Below are 25298 nucleotides of genomic sequence, written 5' to 3'. Positions count from 1 at the left end.
TATCAGAAAGAATGTTATGGTTTGTTCCCCCAAAGGTTCATGAACTGGAAGCTTGGTTCCAGTGTGGCAGTGTATAGGAGGTGGAATCCTTAAAAGATAGGGCCTGCTCAAAGGTAATCAGGTCCTCATGGATGGATTAATGCTCTCTTGGAGTGAGTGAGGTCTCATAGGGCTGGGTTAATTTCCATGAGAATATATTGTTATTAAGCAAGTTTACCTTTCTTGGCTTGTTTGCTCTCGCTGCTTCTCTCTCCATGTGACATCTTTCTCACACACGTTCCTTCTGCATGCACCCACTTAACTGCCATGTTGTGATGTGATCTGGGGACTTCTTTCCAGGTCGCTGGAACCATGGTCTTAACTTTCCAGACTTCAGAATTATGAGCCGAATAAACCTCTGTAGTTTTAGATATTTTTGGTATAGCAACAAAGACTAAGGTAGAATCTTCAGGGGTCATAGCTAACTAAAGACCATTCCTGAAGATTAACCTTTTTTGGGAATGTGTAGGGTTTAAGCAGCCCAATCCTGTTGCACATACACCCATTAAAATATCAACTCAGTGCCTTGGCTTAATCACTGGCATCTCTGCCAGAACTCTTAACATCATCTACCAACCTCTTTCGTCTATTCTTCAAAATTCTTTTTAACCTCTGTATTAAACATTGTGTCAGTGATTTGGTTTATTGTGGGAAACAGATAATGGTTGGATCCACTATACCTTTTCAGTTGTTATTGTGCAATTGGGGGATACATTGATTGGGGTTCTTGAGATACGTCTTTCAGTTCTTGAAGCTTCCATCCTTTTTCAGCAACATGTACTGAGGCTACCAATCATTCTTTATTTACTAGTTCATTCACTTATTCTTCCAATAAATACATAATGAACATCTAGTTATTTGCTAGGTATTGCTCTTGGCACATAAGAATAAATTAATACAATGAACAAAAACTACCCTTTTGTAAATTACATTTGATTCAAGAGATAGACAATAAGCAGTACACATAATACATAAGTAAATCATATATTATATATACTCAATGAAGTAGGGTATGGGAATAAGAAGTAATGGTGGTAGTGATTCCTGTGGCGTTTTCAGTTTTTAATAGAATACTCATGGAGGACCTCACTGAAAAGGTGAAATTTCAACAAGCAAGCAAGCCTTTCAGATTTTGAAGAAATACTATTTTAAATGTGGGCAATGATAATTGAGGAAGCCCTGAGGAAGTAGCATACCTAGAAAGTTATTTGAATAGCTAGTAATCTGTTACAGCTAGTGTGGAGCAAGAATTGTGTAAGATTGTTTTAATACTTGCAGATATTGTAAGGTTGTTGGTTTTTACTTTAAATAAAATAGGATGATTTTTGGAAAATTTTAAATGGTGTAGTAACGTGATCTGGTTTTCATTTCAGTGGTATTTCTATAACAGCAATGTTGAGAATAGACTATGGATTAGAAAGAAGGAACTTGTTAGGAGTTAACTGCAATAATAATTGGTGACAGTGATTTGTACTATGGTAGTAGCAATGGAGGTGGTGAGGCATAGTCAGACCCTGGGTATATTTTGTTGAAGAATCAACAGAATTTTTTGTGACAGATTGAATGTAGAGTATGAGAGAAATAAAGGATGTAAAGACATGGGATGGTTTTTGGCCTGAGCAACTGAAAGGATGCTGTTTACATTCACTGTGATAGCAATAATTGTAGGAGAGAGAAACTCATTTGAGGACAAATGGGAAAATAGGTTTTGGACATGGCAGATTTGGTATTACTACTAGATACCCAAGTTTAAATCATACATTAGACTTTCATGTCAAATAGGCACTTCTTGAGTTCGGGAACAAGTTCTTGGTTTGAGGTATTTAGAGCCAAAAGTCTGAATGAATTTACTCAGAGAATAGGTATACCTGGTGAAAAGAAGTGGTCTCAGTGCCAGAGGACACTTCTCATACAAGGGTTCATAAAAAAGGAACCAGCATGAGACAAAGAAAAGGAAATCCCCAAAACAGGAAAATTAAGAGATCATGATATCCTGGAAACAAAAAGAACATGTTTTTAGGAGGAGGGAGTCATCAAATGTGTTACATGTTATTCGTGGCTTTTCTTCAGAATAAGAATTAAGATCACATTTTGAAACTGAAGGAATGAGGTTGTGATAATGAGAAACAACTTAAAGACTTCTGGACTTGAAAGGCCAAATCAAATTGGGTTCCAATTCCAGCTCAATAGCTTAACGAGGTAAGGTAACTTGCTTGGCAAAGTCAGTGTATAATATTTCAGCATACATACCAGGTATGGAAGGAGGCCTAGGAAATATTTGAAACAGCCATTTGAGGAATGGAATAGTGGCCTAATTAATGGTGTTGAAAGAAGTCTCAGGAGATTCAGCTGAGATTGGAGGGCGGCTCTATATATGGTGCTAGTCATATGTTTATGTGAGGTTTTGTTTTCAGACATGGAATACAGAGGTGAGAGAGTAGGGATTTATTTGTCTCAATACTGGGAATTGAAGGGGCAGAAGGAAAGAGCAGAACAGACCCATGGCACGCACTCCAGTTTAAGAAAGACTCAGGTCTAAGTGATTGTATCAGGATGAAAGTTAAAGGAAGTATGTCACCCTCCATCCAAGTGTTGTTTGGAACAGGAGCACCAAGAACAACTTATCAAAGTACTTGAGGAAGGTCATATAATATTTATAGATAACAGAAAAATTGTGCTTTCATTTTCTTTAGAGGTAAAAAAAATCTTTAGAATAGAAATTAAAAATGTTTAAAATAGAAATTAAGTAACAGAATATATTCTGACAAGCGGAGAGTGGAAGATGTCTTAGAAGGCAACATCTCTAGTAATAAGAGAAATGCAAATCAAAACCACCCTAAGATTCCATCTCACCCCAATTAGAATGGCGATTATCAAGAATACAAGCAACAACAGGTGTTGGCGAGGATGTGGGGAGAAAGGTACACTCATACATTGCTGGTGGGGCTGCAAATTAGTGCAGCCACTCTGGAAAGCAGTGTGGAGATTCCTTAGAAAACTTGGAATGGAACCACCATTTGACCCAGCTATCCCACTCCTCAGCCTATATCCAAAGGACTTAAAATCAGCATACTACAGAGATACAGCCACATCAATGTTCATAGCTGCTCAATTCACAATAGCCAGATTGTGGAACCAACCTAGATGTCCTTCAATTGATGAATGGATAAAGAAACTGTGGTATATATATACAATGGAATATTACTCAGCCATAAAGAATGATAAAATTATGGCATTTGCAGGCAAGTGGATGAAATTGAAGAATATCATGCTAAGTGAGATAAGCCAGTCTTAAAAAACCAAAGGACGAATGATACCGCTAATGAGTGGATGATGACACATAATGGAGGGTGGGAGAGGTTAGTGTTAGGGTTAGAGTTAGGGTTAGGGAGGGGGTCAAGAATGGAGGAAGGAAGGACTGTATAGAGGGAAAAAAGGGGTGGGAGGGGTGGGGGAAGGGAAAAAATAACAATGAATCAAACCACATTACCCTATGTAAATTTATGATTACACAAATGGTATGCCTTTACACCATGTACAAACAGAGAAACAACATGTATCCCATTTGTTTACAATAAAAAATAAATAAATAAATAAATTTAAAAAAAAGAAGGTGGCATCTCCACCAGTGCTCATGTTTTCAAGGGAGGAGAATGATATGGTTTATAAAGACAATGAGCAAGTAAATAACGATCACTGGCAGTCATTGTGGTTTAATTTAAAAAAAGCGTTTCATAGTAATGCTTCTCTACCTTCTTCCTGTCTCCCCCACTTACTCTATCACCTCCTCTAGATCTCATTTATTGCTCTGGAAAGATGAAGGAAATAAATGTATCCTGATTTTAGTTGTCTTCTCACAGTCATTATAGACTCAAATTCAAGATGGAGAAGATAATAAGAACAGAGTAAAAGACTCTCGTTTAAAGTTGATACGAAGTAAGCTATTTGAAAACAGTTGTGAAATAGAAATGACCCTTTACTTTGGACTAAGTTATGGGATTAATATTGACTTTTTCACCTGCAACTCGAGCAGTTAATCTCTGTCGGCCTCAGTTTATTCATACAAATGAGAATAGTAAAACATAACTTGATGAAAGGCAGATACACTATTGTTATCCTTGATAATGGAGTGAAGTTTTTCTCTCTTTGCATCTCCTATTCCTTGTCTCCTTCAAAAAGACAGTGAGTAGGGCAAATTAAGGGTGAGTTAGACTGTGTCCAATTGAAGGTGAGTGATAAACTGGAGAGGATTTGGGAAAATAAATAGGAGACAGGGGACTGTTCTTCTGCTCATGTCCTCAAGAAATGAAATCCTATTCCCCTAAACCTTTCTGTGAAAGAAATTAGGTTTAAAAGTTATTATTTAGTCTTTTTACCATGGTTGAATATATAGGAATCTGTATTTCAATAGTGTTTTCATGAAAGCATTATTATACATATATTGTATATCCAAGCATTTCTAGAACTCTTCATTTAAAATTATGATCAACGAATGGATTTTTAAAGAGCCTCACATTGTTTTAGTCACTAAGTTTTTATCACAGTTATTTTTAACATCTTGTTTTGACATGTTGCTTTTAGCTGTAATTAAAAATTATTGGCATCTGTGTTTACTTTTTAGCTTGTGCATACCTTCATAGCAGAAACTAATTAGTATGTGAAATACGGTACCATTAAATTTGCATTAGTGGGGAAAATTCTAAAGTAATCAGATGTAAAATATGGTAGAAAATGCATTTTAATTTATGAATTATATGTATGTTATATTAATTCTAATTCCATTCGTGTAAAAATATTGTTTTAGCTTTTTTCACCATGCATCTTTACTTGGCTCCTATCATGTAGTTTAGACAGATTATAGAATTTAGGAAAAAACGTTCTTGTCTCATGAAACCAAGTGACTTAGAAAAATAACTCTTATAAGTGATGGGCCTGTTTTACCAAAGTAAAATGAAATATTTAGAAATATTTTCTAAAGCACTACTGTATCTTAACTGGTTTCAAATGGGCTTCATACTCACTAATTTTCAGTCTTCCCCCAAATTAGTGATTCAAATTACTTAACATCCTAAACCATAACAGTAAATGTTCTCTCTTCTATGAATCTCTTTCTCATTGCTCATAAAGACATACTTCTTTTGGTTCACCCTCATATTAGAGGCAGGTATCTCAAAATATCCCTGTTTTTCCTGTTCCTATTCCCATCATAGTAGTTCAAGGCATCTTGTTTCTCTCTTGGAATACTATAATCATTTCTTAATTGATCCCTCCTGTTTTTGCTCTCTTTATCAAAGAAGCATTAGTAACCATTTTAAGACATAAATTGTGCCATTACTCCTCCCATCCCATCATCTCATCTAGCTTTCACTCTTCCACTGTTGTTGGTTCTCCTTCTCTACCCCATTTACAATAGCATGTAACCTTCATTTTCCCTTAATACCATTTGTCAGAATCACTTTACTATTTATTAAATTGGTTGTTTACTTGTCTTCTCCCTGGTCCGTGAGTTCTGTGAGCAAAGAGTTCTTATCTTTTTTTGTTTAACCACTTAATACCTGCACTGACTTGTAAACCTGCGCTGTCCTTGTTAGCACTTAATAAATGCAACTCAGGGATTTTGGTGGGGTGGTATACTGAAGATTGAACTCAGGGGCACTTTACCACTGAGCTACATCCTTAGTCCTTTTCCGCCCCCCTTGAGATAAGCTCTTGCCAAATTGCCCAGGCTGACCTGGAACTTGGAAGTCCTCCTCAACCTCTTGAATTGCTGGAATTATAGGACTATACCACTGTGCCCAGCAGGATTTTGTTTTTGTTTTTAATGAATGGGATTTGGTTCGAAATATCCACTCGCATAATGCTCAGTTATATATTTCAGACTCACTATATGATTGCTCATTAGCTGTAGTGTCCCCTCTTCTGCTTTACGTGTGTGTTATGTGTATGTGTTTTTTAATTCCTGATTACTATCTGACTAACCCGAATGAAAGCTCCATGAAAGCAGGGACTTTTGTCTCTTTTTCAGTGCTCTGTCTTTGTATAGAACAGTGCTTAGAACATAGTTTTGCACATTTGTTGAAGTACTAAGTGGATGAATGAATGACTCAATGAACAAGCTTCCATATATATGTCATCTTTGAATTTATACCTGTGGTAAGCAGTTCAGTTCAACAAACATTGAGTATGTGCTGTATGCTAATCATTATACTAGTACTGTGGCTTAAAAAAATCTGTAAGTTCTGGTGTCATTTCTGTTTCTGGTTTATATTAAAATGTTATAATTAATTTAGGAATTACAGTATGATATAACAGTAACTTTCAAATTGAGCACTTATGCCTGACTCCTATAAAATAAATAAGACTGAATGGTTTCATGCTTATGTGTAGCTTCACTGGATTTTAGATATTCTATTTTTAGTTACACTTTCTGTTCAGATTTAATTGGTTTCCTGGAATGGCTTTAGGATCTTACTAGCTTCTTTGATCATTCTGTTTCTCATTTATCTTCTAAGTCAAACTAAGGTCAAATGCTTCTGTAAAGATAATAAATGTAATTCAATGTCCTGATGTTTTTCTCTCCATGGTTTTCCTCATAATCTAATTTTGATTTACTGACATTGTTAAATTGATCGAGCAAAGATTTTGTTTAAGATATTGCCAGAAGCAAAAAACAGAGATGCTGTGTTAGTTTTTTAGCAGTTATCCACCTTGTCTTTCTTCTTTAATATAATGTTACTTTTGAAACATGAAACATTTTTCCAGTTCTCCATATGTTGAAGAAAATTTCTCCAGGTTCACTTTTGACCTCAGGATGAGATTTATGAAAAAATAGGGGAAATATATTTTTACTGTATTTTTGGCTTTAAATATACTCTCATTTTAACCTTTTTAAACTTGTCACCTACAGTAGAAGAGTTGTGATATATTTTTAAAAGAAGCACATTTAAAAACTGCAAACAGATAAACTTTTATGCTATTACTTTATATTTCTAAATTGTATAATCTAGAAAATATTATTATGTGTTCCCTTTTTCAGTGATTGATTTTTCTTTTAAATAGGAGACTTGAGCAGGGTGCAGTGGTGCACTCCTGTAATCCCACTGACTTGGGAGGCTGAGGCAGGAGGATTGCAAGTTCAAAGCCAGCCTCAGCAATTTAGTGAGGTTCTGAGAAACTTTGAGAGACCCTGTCTCTAGATTAAAAAAAAAAAAAAAAAAATTGAAGGACTAGGGATGTGACTTAGTGGGAAATCATCCCTGAATTTAATCCTGGTACCAACAAAAGTTTTAAAAAATTAAGAATAGGAGACTTGATTTCACAATCCTTATTGAAATATAACTTTTATGTCTCCCCAAATAGAGATATTAACCTGTGCTAAAATATTAGCTGATAAAGACACTCTTTTTGAGGGGAAAGGTATAATACTTTTTTCTCTGATTTTTATATCATTGTTGATTATTATCATTATTATTGTTATATCATTACTGATTATTCTGATCAAATAGGAGTTATAGCCATCCGAGTTAAATCATTAATTCAATTATTTTTTTTCTTTGGGAGGAGGGGAAACTGAGCAATAAAGGAAGCATGACAACGTGTTTTAAAGCCTTTTCTAACTCTCTTTGGATTTTGAATAAATAGTTAAGTTTCATATAATCAGTTCTTAGAATATATATTAAGTTTGCTTTTTTTTTTTTTTCTTTTGTAGGATGAAGTAGCACACACTCTAACTGAAAGCAGAGTATTAAAGAACACTAGACATCCATTTTTAACAGTAAGTATCTAGAGGATAGATGTCATGGTCATAACATTTTAAATTTAAGAGAATTTTGTTACAGAAACCAAACTATGAAAAATTGCATTTTAAATAACATTTATTTAAGTATGGCATTTTCTTTGTTGAAAAATTCTAAGTCATATTTCAAAATTATTGGAACGCATAGTAAGGTTTATAGTTCGTAGGCATTTATGATTCTTCCCATTATCTACTTATTATTTTCTGAAACCTCTTTTTCCTTCCAAGAATCTCCTTGTCATTAAAAACTCAAACTGTAGAGTCTATGGCATTTTAAGGAGTTAACTGAGAAAATGGCAGACTTTAAAATTGTTTTTTAATATTAGATGTAGAGTTTATGCTTCTTTTGCTATGGCTTCAGATAAATATTTAAATGATCAAACAGTATGGTTTTCAGATATAAAAGGCAAAAATCTCAATATTTTTCTTAGAAATTAGACTTGCTTTAGGGATAGAGTATTTTTAAGAAATATAGGAATACTGACTGCATTAAACCTAGGATACATTCTGATATATTAAGATTAAAAATAACAAATTTTCAGAAGTGGAAGCTTTTATTAAAGTTTTAGGTTTATTTAAAACTTTCCAAGGATATCATTAGATAGCCAAATTTACTTTGTTTCAGTTTTGTGTGTTTTCTTGTCCAGTAAAAAGGACAGAGCTTTTAATATCTTTTTATAACCTGTAAAATTACATGAACCATCTTTGTTGGGATCAGTCATTATACTTGTAGTATGCACAAAGTGACTTTAAAATTCTATTATAAACTTGAATATGACAACTGTAACTGTAATTCTTGAGGAAGTTCCACTAGAGTAATTTGTAGGCCATACTTTGAGATTGCACTGATGAGAACTTTAAGGACCAACATAATTTCAAATGAATGGAACGATAGAGTGAAAAATACTTATTGCAATTACTCCGTTTACTTTTACTTTTTATTTTCCCCTTAACAATACCTGTTGCTGAGCTAAACAAAATTTGTATGATATTTCATATAGTATCTAACTTGAGCACTCTTAAGAAGTAGACTCTTAAGGAACAATAACAGTTCATTTCATTAATCTTGCTTACTGATTTTAAGTGTTCTATATTGGGTACCATTGTAATAAGAATATAGTATTGTAATATAACATTCTTTTCTTTTTCATTTCAAGTCCTTGAAATATTCCTTCCAGACAAAAGACCGTTTGTGTTTTGTGATGGAATATGTTAATGGGGGAGAGGTGAGTCAAGAAGTTAATGTAGCATTTGTATGGTAGTATTTTCATGATTTAAAAAACATTACTTGAAATACAAGTTATGTAGTTCTCTACCTGATGTAGATTGCATAACTTTCTAAAATTGAGTAGAGGGCTGAATAATTTCTAATGAAATGTTAATATTTATTTGTTTTTATATAACTATGTTTATATAGCAGAAAGCATATTCTTTTTCTTTTTTTTAAAGCAGAAAGTTTTAACAGTATGATTTTTGAAATCATGTTATTAAATTTTGAAAACCAGTAATACTGGATTTATTATGTTGTACAAAGTTTTTTCTCAGCTGATCTTCGTGTAAAACATGTAAAAAAAGTTATTAAACTAAATTGAACAATAATCCACAGGCATACTGTGGCTTAGCTTTCTCTTCTGTGTAACAGAGTAACCATGATGGAATTAAGAGATCTTATACAGTTTTGAAGAGAAATACTGTTACTTTAAGTAGTACATTTCACCTATTATTTTATTTCTTATTCTTTCTCCTTTTTGAACAAAATCAATCTGAGAAAAAAAATTTTAATTTACAGGAATAATTAACTAGAAATATTTACATTGTAAGATTTCTGAAATAGATTTAATTATTAAATAGAGGTTTATTTCTCACAAACTTTAAAAGATTCTTATTTTCCTAAATCAATAAATAAATATTCTCTATAGAATATTTTCTCCTATGGAATTATTTCATATGTCGGAATTAGTTCATTGTAAAGCTTCATTTATTTGGTGAACATGTTTTTAGTACATAAGGCAGTGTGGGTTTATCTAAATGTGTTAAGACATTATCTTTGCTATGAGGGAATTTATAATTTCTCTTTTAAGTACATTATAAATTAAACTAAGACCTAAGTGTTAATAAGCTCATAAAAGAATATGCATTATGGATGATTTGGCATTTAAGGTAGACTTAATGAGACTTCAGCATAGGGACTGATTTAACATGGTATTTCAGGCAGAGAAGATGGTGTGAGCAGAGTTACTTGTGGGAGGAGTGGGTGAGCTTAGGGCAAGAACTTGAGTAGTTGGGTAATAACAGAGACATGCAGAACTGAGTGTTTGCAATCAGATATCTAAGAAAATAAGAAGATAATAGCATGGAACTGTAGGATTGGCACATCTTAACCAGTTTGTTGAATGTGGGTGGAAACAAAGAAAAACCAAGGTGATTTTTGGCTGAAATCAGGGGAAATTAAGTTATTATGAAGTTATAAAATAACATTTTTAGGCCAAGATTATAAATACGATTTGAAAATGTTTTTCCTAAAGTTCTGAAGAAAAATGCATATGGAAATGTCATAGAATAAATAAGAGTTCAGAACTGTGGATATAGATTTGGGCACCATGAAGATTATAATTTAACTTATGGAGGTGGAATTGAAATTAGTGAAACCTCATGTTGGTATCTGTCAGAATTAAAAGTGCACATTTTCTTGCACTCAGCAATTTCACTTCCAGGAATTTATCCTACAGACATAGATATATACCACCAAATGATATATGAGTAAATATATTCACTGTAACATTGTAGTATTTAAATGAGCATTAAGTAAGAAGACTGCTTAAATAAATAGTGTTATATCCATGCAGTGGAATTGCTCTACCATTAAAAAGATGAAGCTGCCCAATCTAGATTGAAAAAAGCAAGAAGCAGAATATAAAGCATGCTACCTTTGTACCAAAGGAAAATAAGACCATATACATGTGTACGTATGTTTGTGTATGCATTAAATATCTCTGTAATTATGCATTGGATATTAGAGCTTGCCATTGGGAGATAAACTGGTTACCTGGGACAGTGTAGAAGGAAGGCTTATATCAATTACGTATTCTTCTACTGTTTTTGTATTTTTATACCACATACATATGTTATATATTGAATAATGAAAAATGGATGGATGGATGACCAGGGGAGAAATATTGAGAAAATGTTAAACTGCAAAACAAAAACTTGGAGAAAAATGCTTTTAAATGTTTCTCTTACTTTTTTTATATAGTCTCCTCTATTCACATCTACTGTAATACTTATCACATTGTTTTGTAATTACCTGTTTACTTATCTATTCCCATAGTTCCTTTAGTTTCTTCAGGGATTTGTTCCCTGATATAAGTTCAGCACCTTACATACTACCTAGCACATAGTACATACTTGAAGAATATTTACTGGATTATTTGAATGAATGAATAAATAGATGAACAGATTACCTCAGGAAATAGGGAGAAGAGAAGTTAGCAAAAGAGAAAAAATAGGCCCAGTGCTATGCACATGCCTGTAATCCCAGCAACCCAGGAGACCGAGGCAGGAGAATCACAGGTTCAAGGCCAGCATGGATGACTTAGGGAGACCCTCTCTCAAAGTAAATAATAAAAAGGTCTGGTATGTTGCTCAGAGGTAGAATGCTTCTGTACTTCTAGTACTCCCTACCCCCTGCGCCTCCCCGCCCCCCCCCAAAAAAAAAGAGAGAAAGAGAAAGAAAATAAGAACTGTTAAGAATTAGGAAGAAAAAAAAAAATGGAAAGTATTGTATTATATATCATTTATTTTGGAAAAACTGAAAAATGTAAATGTAGGAGAGACTATCTGGGTATATAAAATACATATATATTGAATTTTTGTACAAGGCACACTCTGGTAGGTATTGTGGGCATGAAAATATAGATCTTCAGAGGGTATCAGAACTTGTATCAGAACACAGTTAAAGGGATATAGAACTTCCCAGTAGAAGAGACTTCTGTGTGGTGGAAAAGAAGAGCTTCTTAAAGGGAACTACCTTGTACTTGTACTTTTATTCTAAACCTAGAGTATTTATGAGACTAACTGATGATTGTTGAAAAAATTTACACACAAAAGCAGATTTGCAGACTAGCCATTTCTATCTTATTTTTCTTGTTTGGTAGTCTTTTCTTCTTCTTTTTTTTTTCCTTCTCCATGCTGGGTATTGAACCCAGGTGTGCTCTACCACTGAATTACATCCCCAGCACTTTTATTTTTCATTTTGAGACATGGTTCCAGTCACACAGGCTGACCTTGAACTTGCTATCCCTCTGCCTTAGCCTGTTTGGGTTTTAGACTATAGGTAAGGGCTAAATTATTTAATATTTGAAGCAGGTGATATGATTCTAGTACATGATACATAATTTTAAATGTACATAGGTAATAATTTTGACATTGCCCAATATGAAGAGAAAATTTTTAAATTATATTTAGCAGTTTAGTAAAAGTGGAATTTTGAGTTTGTATCTCTTTAATCGTTTCTTCTTTTAGATTATCAAATGTATTTAATGGGTGGGAGTATAGGTCAGTAGTAGATTGCATACATAGCATGCACAAGGTCCTGGGTTCAATCCTTAATGACTCCTGCAAAAAGTGATTATATCAAGTGTACTTTAGTTATTTGTTTCTTGGGGCCATGTAAGAAATCTGTGTTCAGTATATCCTTACAGTAGCATTAATTTTGGTTTTGTTTTAGGTTCATTTAGCTGATTTTTCTCAGGGATACTTCCTAGAGATGCAAAAAACTTAATTGCTATAGAAAAATAACAGATTATTACATCCCAGAAATAGGATTAAAGTAATGGAAACTATAAACATCTGTACCAGCAGTTGAGCATGCACAATGACTAACCCAATGAGAATTATATGTGTATTATCTAGGAGATGTGATCTGGAGAATACTGACCTATTGAAAAGTGAGGTCTGATTAATTAATGGTGCTTACAGAAATGGCAACATCCTCAGCTCACTTTATATTCAATTTTTGTCCTGCAGTAAGCTTTTATAATGGGTTCATTAAAGTAACTAGTCTAATCTTAATTTACCCTTGCTGTCTATAAATTTTTATTTAGCAACAGCATTCTTTTAGCCAGGTTCTAGAATGTTTATCTTGAAACATAAATAGAGCCATTGAAACATTCCTTTGCCTTATATGTTCTTTCCAAGTTTGTGGAGTATCTGCACTTCCTTCAGCCTAATAGACTGCGTAGGAGCTTAGCATGTTCATGGCTATAATGAACACTGGTATAATATTGGCTAGTAGTATTCAAGTCCTAAAAAGACTTGATGGAAGTAGATTATGAGAGAAATTCTGGCTATAAAAAATCAACCGTGGCTTCTTATATCATTGTAAAAGAATTATATCATAATAGCATATATTTTATATTCAAAGAAATCCACTCAGCAAGATACAGCTTAGAGAGGTGGGTAGGTTTGAATAATGTGGTAACCATCAATCTCCTTGATAAGTATATTTACAGAGTGACCTCACATTGCAAGATACAAATTTGCATTTCTTTTATTGCATGTGAGTTCCTATTTAGCATTCTTTTTTAAAAAAAAATTTTTAGTTGTAGATGGACACAATACCTTTATTTTGTTTATTTAGTTTTTTTAAAAATAGTTTTTAGATGTTGATAGACCTTTATTTTATTCATTTCTTTGTGGTGCTGAGACTCAAACCCAGTGCCTCACACATGCTAGGCAAGCACTCTGCCATTGAGCCACAACCCTAACCCCTACTTAGTATTTTTAAGATTTTCATGAGATACAACTTTTGGTGCTTAAAATAACATAGTTTTGTAAAATAGTGTCATTAAGTGCATTGCAACTACAGGTATTCATCTAAAAAAAACTATATTCATGTTCCAGTGATCGAAAATTGCTGGGCATAATTATTTTGAAAGGTGATAGAATGTTGGTCTCCAGATGTTTTGAGTCACTTTTTCTTTTTTGGCTAATGTGAATAGAAGACCTGACAAGAACAATTGGAGGAGGAAAAGTTTATTTGGAGGCTCGTGGTTTCAGAGGTCTCAGTCTATAGATGGCTGATTCCATTGCTCTGAGCTGTAGGTGAGGCAGCATATCATGATGGAAGGGTTGGTGAAGGGTCAGGCAGAGAAAAGCCATTTAATCATAGCACCGAGAAGCAGAGAGAGAGAGTCTCATCTGCTCAACACAGTAAACCACAAAGGCATGTCAACAGTGGTGGTCTCCTCCAGCCACATCCTACCTGCCTTCAGTTACCACCCAGTTAATCTCTCTCAGTGGATTAATGAACTGATTGGGTTAAGGCACTCCTCACCCAATTATTTTGCCTCTAAACCCTCCTGTATCACACATGAACTTTTGGGGGACATCTCATATCTAAACCATAACCCCAGGGTCATACCTTCCAGGAATTTTAATAGTGGTTTTGATAATTCACATGTTTATTTTAGAACCTATCCCATTATTGTCCATGCTTCTAATAAATCTTTTTTTCCCCAGTTCTGGGGATTGAACCCAACTCCTTATACATGCTAAGCATATGTGATACCACAGAACTACATCTCAGCCCCCCTATTAAATCTTTTATGAGAAACTTCTCTGGGCAGGACTTGAGAAAATTCACAGATAAGGAAAGTGAGTATGTTTCTTTTTTACAAAGGTGGGTATCTGACTAGGAAAAAAGAATACATGTAGACTTTATAGTGTCATTATTGCCTTGATAGTACCAGTTACTATGAGATTACAGAGAATGTACACTTGAATTAATCTAGAAGGAAGAGAGAAAAGGAAGCTAGAGGATGCCAGGGTAAGAAACAATTCTTAAAGTGGTGGCTCCATTACAACTTAAGGATAACTCTGAATTATATCAATAAGAATGAGAAGAATGACATTCTTACACAGATAGAATGTATAGAATGGCAGGAACTTGTAGGTGTCTCCCACCCCTCTCTGCCTCCAATACAGAACAGTGTAACTATGCATGAAGTTTTGCAGGGGAAAGCCAGGAGAGCCTGAACAGGAAGTCAGGGTCGCTTTGGAATAGTTCTTCTCTCCCATTTCATTTAGATTTTGTCCTGAAGGCAGTGGTGCATCATAGAAAACTGTCTAAGAGGAAATATTTAGAAAGAATACTTAATAAAAGTACAAAGATTAAATTGGAGAGGACAGAAGTGGAAGCAGGGAAAATACTTGGGAGGCTGATGCAATCAGGAGGTTTTCAGCAATGTGTTTATGAAATTAATAAGGTCACTAGTTGAGGCAGTGTGAGAATGAATCACATTATAGTGTTATCTAGCTACAAAATTGCCTGGATGTAAGTATTAAATATAGACTATTTACTGCTTGGGAAATTTTGTGGCTACTGGACTGATTATACGATAGGAAACGGGAAAAGAAATGAATTCCATTGGGAATCATCCTGTATTTGAGGTACCTAATGGAGACATCAAGGAGGTGGATGAGTTAGGTCAGAGGTACAAACAGGTGTCGTCAGCAGTGCCAAAACAAAGGAAGTAAAGAAATGTTCAGTATGGGAAAAGTATGTAGAGTTTGAGTATCAGTGGTCAAGAATGGTGCCTGGGGATATCACAATAAGACATTTTGGTGATGGCTTAAGGAAGACCGTGAGCTGGAGGAACCAGACAAGAGAGCCTTAGAAATTTAAAAGAGTGTATCAACAGTATATTCAATCCTATAAGATAACCACTGACAAATGTCCATTGGATTAGACATCTAGTTGTTCTTAAACAGAATAACATAGACTCTTTTGTTTTTGAGTTGGTCCTTTAATAACATACAGAATGTATGGAACCCAGAATCTCATACAGAATATTTGGAACCCACCAGAACAAAGTTTTGAAAATGAATTCACTGCATTGTTGATGTATAGTAAATCAGCATCTGTAGAATTAATCATATCTCTAATAATGTGACCAACTACACTGCTGCTGACGTTCAAGCCACTCTTTCAAAAGGTTAGGTATTCTAAATTTACATGAGAAGCAGAAAAATATCCTGGGCAGAAAATAGTAAACTGAAAACTGTGGTGATGGTGTTGAGTTTGGTTTAGGAAGTTTCCACTTAGGATTCTTCCCAAACATCCTTTTTCAAACTTCATCTCTTTCAGGCCTGTAAGTTGGACTTTTATGATAACTCTCACAAGGCTGGAATTTCTTGGGAGTTGCAATACAGGAAAGTAGTCACATGTTATTTATCTGACAAATTCTTCACATTCCTTTACATTCTTTATATAGATACTAATGAATCTAACAACTTAAGTTATTTACTATTCTTATCTATACCATAGCTCATTGCAAACTGTATTAATTTCTTTGATAAAATAAAATTCATATTTTTGCATATAACTTTCATTTTCATGTCATTCCTGAAATCCTCATACACATTCAGGTTTTTCATTATTTGGCTGGCATTTTGTCTTCATTGAACGAAAATCATCTCAATTTAAATGGACATAAGAGAGAAATGCCTGCAGTCAGCATTCCAGTTCCACTTACTGATTTATGGAATTGTGATTCGGGTGATTTTTAAATTAAAAGTATCATTTCATATTGATGATAATGATTTTTAAAATTTTTATTAAGCTTACAGATGCATAAATATCTTCATTGTCAGGAGTCTTAGTTACTAAATTTTATGTAGGTTACACCTATTGCTTTCACCCAACTCTTCTTTAAATTAACGATTCCCAAGCCAAAACAGATACATTATAATATCTGCATTAGCATCTAAAGTTCAAGGCAAATAAAACTGAAACTTTGTTTTATATACCATTTTTAATATATGATTTCATATTTCAAGGCCAGTTTTGTAAAATGAATCATTAAACCAAGATCTGGCTGCATTTAATGTAAACATCAGAAGACTTGACTAGCCTTAATGTCTAAGATGCTTACGTTAAAATTTAGAATCTCAGCTGAGTTGGTTGCATAACTCAGGAACTGACCAGACATCTGTCTGTTTTCATGATTTCTCTCCACGTGCTTGTGGCACAGAATGGCAGTTTCATGGAATCAGACTCTTAAAAGAAAGGTTGACTTATGCCAGAATGAGCACTTCAAGAAGGCGAACACTGAAAAAGCAACATGTATAATTGGAGACCCCAGAAGAAAAGCAGGACTGTGACACAAATAATTTTTAAATATTAAAAATTGTAGTCCAGAAACATAGTATATAGATTTGCGTTCTGTATTTTTCACTTACCTTAATACTTTTAAAATTCATCCTAATTATTGCATCTATCAGTAATTTATTTCTTTTTGTGACTTTACTGTATCTATGTACTATAATATATTACACATTCACCACTATATATACATTTGAGTTCTTTGCAGTTTTGGGCCCTTAGGTAAAGTGATCTTATGAATATTTTTGTACAAATCTTTAAGTGAACATGTATTAGATATCTTGGACAAATCCCTACCTATAAATGCAACTTCTTTGTCCTTGCTATGTTCAATTTAAGAAACTGCTACACTGTACTCTTTTGCTGTCCCAGGATTATACTTAAATATCATCCACATTTCATATATTCTAAAATTTTACTAAATCTAGTAAATATGTAGTGGTATCCTGTAGTTTTAATTTCCCACAAAACTAATAATACTAAACATCTTTTCTCTGTGGTAATTTGTGTGTCTTTTTGAAATAGCTGTTGAAATCTTTGGTGTAGTGTTTTAACTGGGCTTTCCTTTTCATACTGAATTGTCAGACTTTATAAATTTTAGATATTAGTGGTGTCTCATAATATGTCTCCCAAGTGTTTTCTCCTGTTCTGTGGATTGCCTTTTCATTTTGTAATGAAGAATTTTTTCCTGTGTATATTTTTGTTTAAATATATTTTAATCAGTGTTTTCCTTATTTTTAGTATGCAATTCAGTGAATTTTAACCAATTAAATGTACTTTCCATCACCACAGTCACAGTATAGAACATTTCTGACACCCCAACCTCAGAACCGTGTTAAATAATATGGTAACATAAGATATCTTTGCTTGTACCTGATTTTACAGTGAAAGCATCCATACTTTCACCATTAAGTGTGTTAACTGTAGTTTTTCATAGATTGCCCTTTATCAAGGTGAAGGAGTTCCTTTATATTCCTAGTTTTCTGAACTTTTTAAAAAGTCATGATGCTTCCAAAGAAAGTCATGATAGAATATTAAATTTTGTCAAAGGCTTTTTCTTTTTCTCTTTTTTTAAAAATATTTTTTAGTTGTTGATGGACCTATTTATTTATTTATTTATTTAATTTATTTATATGTGGTGCTGAGAATTGAACCCAGTGCCTCATGCGTGCACTCTACCACCGAGCCACAACCCCAGCCCCAAAGGCGCTTTCTATACCTAGCTGGTCATATGGTTTTTCATGGGTTAGTCTGCTAGTGTCTGGAATTTCACTGATTATTGAATGATAAAGTAATTTTGCATTTCTTGAATAAACCTCAAACTGGATTGTAATTTATTATCCTTGATAGATTGTTAGATTTAGTTTAAAATTTTATTAAGAATTTTAAGTCTTATGGTCATTAGGAATATCATTCTTTAGATATCTTTCCCCTGTCCTTCTACTTGGATTGAAGGTAATGCTGACTTCTTAAAATGAGTTGTAGAAGCATTACAACTTCTATTTTATGAGAAATTTTGCCATTTGGGCAGGCTTTCTGGGAATTGAACTCAGAACCTCATGTATGCTAGGCAAGCAGTCTTCCACTTAGCTACATCTTAGCCTACCATTTAAAGTTGTGTACTAAGAAGTTTTTTTTGTGGAAAGGTTTTAAACAATGTATTAATTGAGTTATGTTCTCTACCTTCTTCTGAAATTACTTTTGGTAGTTTGTATATGTCCAGGAATTTGTCTATTTCATCTACTTTCAAATTTATTTGCAGTTTTTATTGTAAATAATGTCCCCTTCTATCCTGTTAATGTCTGCATGATCTGCAGTTATCTTCTCTTTTATTACTGGTATTGACAATCACTCCATTTAAAGAGTAATCATTTTTATTGGAATTTTCAAAAGAACCAGCTATAGGTTTCACTGATTTCTTTTTCCTATGTTGATTTTGAATTGTCTGTTTCATTTATTTTTGTTCTTTTTTTTGTTTTGTTTTACTGAATAAGTATTTATTTGAATGATACCACATGTATACATACATCCCTTAATTTTCTCACAAATGAAAATAAATTTAGTTATCAAGTTAATATAAATACTCTATAGACATATTAGCTCAGTATTCAGGAGGCTGTTGCAAGAGGATCCCTTGAGCCCAGGAGTTTGAGACAGCCTGGGCAACAAAGCAAGACCCAGTCTAAAAAAAATCAAAATATGGACATATTATTTGTAAAAATCCACAAAAGAAAGATAGGGTGGGGTTGGGTAAGGGGATGCAGCTATTCCAGTATTATGTGTTCACTCTTGTACCTCAATTTGTGCTTCTGAAGCCAAACCAAAAAGAGCATCAGAATCTGACGCTTCAGCTTCTGGCTCCAGGGCTTTCTTAATCCTGCCATCCCCTGCAGAGAAAGGGCCTTGCACACATTAAACATTCCCTCATTGTTTTAGTTTGCTGAAAAAAGTTACAAAAGTTACTTTTTCTTTCTTCCATTTAAAACTCTCAAAAGTTGTACAGGACTCCCTTCTCAAAATGGACTACCCATTGTGCCTATTATTTCCTTGATGTTTTTAATGCTGAAATGACAACTGTCACTTTTTCTATAATCCAGCTAAAATTTTTCACCCTGTTAAATTTTAACCTGTCACTTGTAATGATTCTTCATAGCTCCCTAGAGTTACACAGGCAGTCAATATTTAATTACTGCACACCTGAAATTTAAAACAAACTGACTACTTTGAAAACAATCTTGTTATTAGTTATGATGAAGAGCCCAGTAAATTAAGATTCTGTGTAAGGCTCAGCATAACAACGTAATACATCCAGTAAGACCCCAGAATTATTCATTTGTTGTTACTTATATTGTATAATATACTTACATATTAACATATTTAACATATATTCTTTCTTGTCAAGATCCTGAACATCAGCTAGTACCATTAACACATGATCTTTCTTATCTCTGTCATTTCCACTTTACTTAGTTGTCATCTCTTTGCAATAACTGGTAAGCAAAGGAAGACAGAAAATCCTCATTATTCTCATTAACTTCAGATTTTTTTAGAAAATGGAAGGAGGAGTAACCAAAGATAATTACATATGAATGAGTTTTGATATTTCCCCCCAGGCAATACTTTGTAACCACTGCCAATGAGGTAAATAGATAAGTTCATTTAAGACCAAGAATAAGAAAATCATTACATCAAGGAGCTGCTTTGGGTCACTCTCGTAAAGACACTTGACTATGACAGCAACAGAGCTAAAAGACAAACCCAATATTATAATTTTCCATTACTAAAGTTTCATGGCATTTAAAATTTTCCATAAAACATAACCTTAGAGGAGAGTTATCTAAGACTTCAGACTGAGAGGACTTGACAATCATAAAATGCTTAGCATCAAGTTAAAAAAAAAAAGACTCACCCTGGTGGTTCAGAAAAGTACTAGATACATAATGACTCAATTATTTCGGTCTGTATGTGCAGCTTTCACATAATCATCTTAACCTGTAATAAACTGCTTTATTAAACTTCAAGCTCAAACAGCATTATGAGGAAAGTATTCCCCCTTCAATGTACTGCAGACTGGTTTTTATTTACTAAATTCACCTGAAGGAGAGTGTATATTTTCTGGTGGAAAGGTGTCCTGTTACAATAAAGTACCACTTTAAAGTCTGTGAGTACCCAATACTATCTTGGTGGTTTAACAAAGGAAAGCCATACACTTCATTCTCTGGAGAAAGAAAAAAATCACTCACAAACTTATCCCATTGACAGAGACACTCCTTACCACTCAATTAGGTGAAAAATTACAGTTCTTAAAAGTAAATGAAGAGTAAAAACAAAACACTGAGAGCATGTTCCCCTCTGTTTTGAAAAGTTAATTCTTAACTTTGATAGATTTGTTTTAGGGTGGATTAGAGAAAAACAACTCCTTACCAAAAACAACAGATCCTCCTTTGAACAAAGATGCTATGAAAATTGCTTTGACACATCTTGATTTTCTAACTATTAGGAATGACAACTGTTTTGCTCCAGAAATGTGGGAGAAATCACATGAAGGGATGCTTCTTTATAGGAAACAAGACATATATATTCATAAAAGTACTGGCTTCTTCCTCTGCAGGCCAAAGCATCCTTCGTAAGGGCTATCCAAACCATGCTCTGGAATGTTCATGGACACTAATTTTTTACCCCTAGTATACAAAAGCACTGGACCGAAAATGCTCTTTATTGTAAACAAATCAGTCTTGTGCATTAGTCTGTTCCTTTAAGTGCCAGAAGTGATTCCTGAGTACTTACTAGTTTAAGATGCAAAGATTTTTTTTAAAAATCACATAAATTGCTTCATGCTTAGCAATAGCTGCTGTAAAACTCAAGGTGCCACATTACAATTATTATTATTATTATCACTTTGTACCAAGTTTTACTGCTACTTTTGATGATGCTGGCCATGACGCAGGCTTCAAAACACAAAACTTGTGGTCTTCATTTGTGGTTGTTTCTTGATATAATCCTGTTCTGATAACTTGTCCCTCACATTCCAAAGATCTGGTCTACTAATCCTGGTCTCCAAAATGAGCCTTTTAGTCTCTTTCTCTTCCCAAAGAAACGAGTAGAAGTCACGCCACTGCCGTTTTTGTAGGTATATCAGGAATAAGATCATTCTTTTTACTTGAGGAATGATGCCATTACAGTATGCAAAGTAAAGGCGACATTGCTCTTTAATCTTCACTTCCTGCACATGATCCGCCATTTTGCTCCATTCATGCTCCTCTCCGGCCCCCCTCCCCCCGCCCCCCCCCCCCCCCCCCCCCCCCCCCCCCCCCCCAGCGCGCACCTCGGCCGGGCCGCTGCCGCCGCCGTCGCCGCTGCGCCTGCCTATTTTTGTTCTTTATTTCCTTCTGACTACTTTGAATTTCATTTGGTCTTCCTTTCCTGGTTTCTTAAAGTAAAAATTTACAGCATTTATTTAAACCTTTTTTCCCTTTTCATATGTATTGTTATAAACTTCCTTCTTGACACCAATTTTTATATTAAATGTTAGCATTTGTAACACTTTAAATGTTATTTATGTTTTCACATACTATTTTATGTCTCTTAAATCTTATTATTTTCCCAGATGTACTGATTCTCTTGTCATGTTTTCTTTGACCCAAGGTGTGTAGTTTAATTTCCAAATAGTTGATGATTTCCATATATCTTTCTTCTTCAATTTATAGTTAATTTACCTGTTGTTAGAGTTTATCCTATGTGCTTTACAAAATTTATTAAAATTGCTTTTTGGCCCAAATGTGTTCTATGTGGTGTATGTACTGTATGTACTGATATATAGTCTGTGTAGGGAGATGTGTTCTGTGACTACCAATTTGATCAAGTTGTTAGACAACTTAATGTCATTCAAGTGGTCTATTTCTGTACTAATTTTCTGTCTACTTAAGTAAATATTAGGAGAGTAGAGTTGAAATCCCTAACCACAGCTATGGATTTATCTATTTCTCAGTTTCATTTCTTACAGGTAGTTTGTAGTTAGGTTATACTTTCAAAATTAAATCTGATAATTTCTGCTTTTTAATTCGGAGGGCTTAGAGCATTTACCGTATGTGTACTTTGGATCAAATGTTACTATTTCTTTTATTTGACCCAGCTGTTCTTTGTTCTTTTTTAAAAATGTCTTTCTGCCCTCTTTTGTATTGACTATTTTTTTAGTCACTTATATTCACTATTAAATTACCTCTGCTTATTTGTTTTATTGGTATGGTGGTGGGTTTAGGGTTTAGAATATATGTTTTTTTTCCATAATAGTTGACTTTCAAAGCATGTAATATCACTTCACTTACTCTAAGACTTAAAAGAGCACACATCTGTTTTCTTTCCTCTATTTTACTTCTATTCTGTTTTAGCCTCTTTAGCACACTGATTTTTTTTAATGCAGTTATATTTCAAACAAACAAATTTAAATGAGAAAAAATGTTTTGTATTTATCACAAAGTCATTTCAAGTGTTCTTTGTTACTGCATATAGATGCGTACTTCCATTACATTTTCCTTCACATGAAGAACTTCCTTTAACATTTTGGTGTAGTGAGATGACAGCAATAACTTTCCTTAGCTTTTGTTTGTTTGAATCAATCTTCATTTTAACTTTACTGAAGTATAATGATAAATTACCAATAAACTTGCACATACTGAAAGTATACTACTTGATAATTTGCCCCATTAGATCATACCACAATAAAGATATTGATCCTGTGTATCATCCCCATAAGTTTTCTGCTATATAGAAGATTTTAGGTACAGAGGAACATTTGAACTAAATCTTTAAGGATAGGTACATTTTCCAAGATTAGTTTATTCATTCAGAAATACTGTTGTGTCACAGTCATAGAGTTCACTGGAGTGAATGAAACATTTGTGACTCTTAGAAGGAGGTGCATATTATAAATTAATAAAGCAAAAATGAACCAAATAAATGTGTTATTTAGCAATGAAAATAGTGCCTTGATATAAGAGAGTAGTGGAGAACCTATTATAAATTGAATTATCTTTTTGAGGAAGTAGTATTTAGTTTGAGATTTCATGGCAAGGAGTATGGGGAAGAGGGAAAAGAACTGTGTGCAGAGATGCTGCTGAGATAAACCCACTGAGAATGATCATGAGCACCCAGCTGAATCAAAGCTGTGCTCACTTTTTCCAAGGCTGGATGGAACCCAGGGTCTTGTGCATGCTAGGCAAGCACTTGACCAACTGAGCTATATCCCCAGCCCTCCCCTGAGAATTTTTGCCCTTTTATTAAAAGTATATTTTATTCTCCAAACGTATAATCTATTAATGTTTCGTGTGGTATAACTAAGCAGTGTTTTAATCTTTAACAAGATTAAGTTTTAATGAAATATCTTAATTGTAGAACTAGATCAGAAATTTAAGATCATTTTCTTTAAAGCAACTATTCTTCTGCTTATCACATTATTTAAATATTATCATTGGGTGACTTTTTCTTTTTAGAATTTTGTCTTGCATTAGATGGCTTTTTTTAATTCTTGTTAGTTACACATGACTGTAGAATGTATTTTGATACATTTATACAAGCATGGAATGTATCTTATTCTAAGTAGGATTGTAACAGTCCTGTGACTTTGTAATTCCAGAAAATTTACTTAACTTTTCTTGCTTTGCATTAGTTATTTAAAAACTGTCAGCATACACATTAGTTTTTCCATTATTAAGGACCTAGTTAATGAGCTGTAATTCTGGTTACATTTTCAAAGTTGTAGAAAGAAAAGTGGAAGGGATAAGACTTAAGGCATTTAGATTACAATTATAGTTAACACAGATACTACCATAAAACTGACCTATCAGTTCTGCTGTATCATCTCAAGAGGTTTTGTTTATGTTTTAAAGAACTTTTTATTGAACTATGTTAAGATAGAGCAATTTTATATTTATATCTCATGTATATTGCTATCCTTTCTGAAACAACCTTACATCAAATACTAAATGTATTTATCCTTGCATTATTTTTGCATTTTTTGTGTATAAAATAATGCATGTAAACTCTGAGTGCAAATTGTTAAAAAGGGAAGCATTATCTGGAAGATGATTAATAGGAATTACTTTTAAGTATTTTAATATTCCTCTTGTAGTATAAATAATACTATTAGTATTGGGTAGTATAGTGGTTTTTTAAATTCATTTCCCTGTAGGTGAGCTAGAGCCATTCTTCTCCTCTGGGGTTTTTTCAGACATCAAAGGATGTATTAATCAGCATTGCTACATAGACCACCGTTATTGCTTAATTAATTAGTTGTCTTTAGAATTCTCAGGTTCCAAGCTCAATCAATACTATGATAATGTATGTGATCATTAAAATTAATAGACCTATGTGAAGAATATTTTGTGATTCTATATAGTTAATCTTTTGTTATTACAAAGGATGACTAAAAATAATAAAAGCAGTATTAACTAGGAAAAAAGATAGTTGAATTTAAAACTTACATTGCGGCAATAATTCTCAGGATTTCTAAAATTCCTGATTTTTGTTGTTGTTGTTGGAAGGCTTGTTGCATTCAATATATAACTTTCAATAAATATTCTGGATTTGTGATGAAATACATTTATATGTTTAGTAGTTTGCATTCACCTAAATGTATTACTTTTTTCCTGTAGTTAGCTAAGCGTAGCAGAAAAAATAAATATGTAGTCTTTGACTAAAGCAGCTTAAATTTTTAAAAATATGCTTCTTGAGTACCAAAGGACTCATTTTTCTTTTTAACAAAAGCATTGTTATTCATATATATACATATTATATTTATAAAAT

General features: G+C 33.5%; 1 protein-coding gene across 3 annotated transcripts in view; it reads left to right on the top strand.

Annotated features, from left to right (window-relative positions):
* AKT3 (AKT serine/threonine kinase 3) overlaps positions 1 to 25298 on the top strand; it is a 311937-nt gene that overhangs the window by 194100 nt on the left and 92539 nt on the right. For all 3 annotated transcript variants that reach the window (XM_079106138.1, XM_079106137.1, XM_079106139.1), the window contains 2 exons: positions 7748 to 7813; positions 8992 to 9060. In XM_079106138.1, coding sequence (XP_078962264.1) covers positions 7748 to 7813; positions 8992 to 9060 — 135 coding nt within the window. The remainder of the gene's footprint in view (positions 1 to 7747; positions 7814 to 8991; positions 9061 to 25298) is intronic.

This window comes from Sciurus vulgaris (genome assembly GCF_902686455.1).
Source record: "Sciurus vulgaris genome assembly, chromosome: 12".
Taxonomy (NCBI): domain Eukaryota; kingdom Metazoa; phylum Chordata; class Mammalia; order Rodentia; family Sciuridae; genus Sciurus; species Sciurus vulgaris.
Note: the sequence above shows the minus strand (reverse complement) of the source record. Positions and strands in the feature narration are given on the sequence as shown.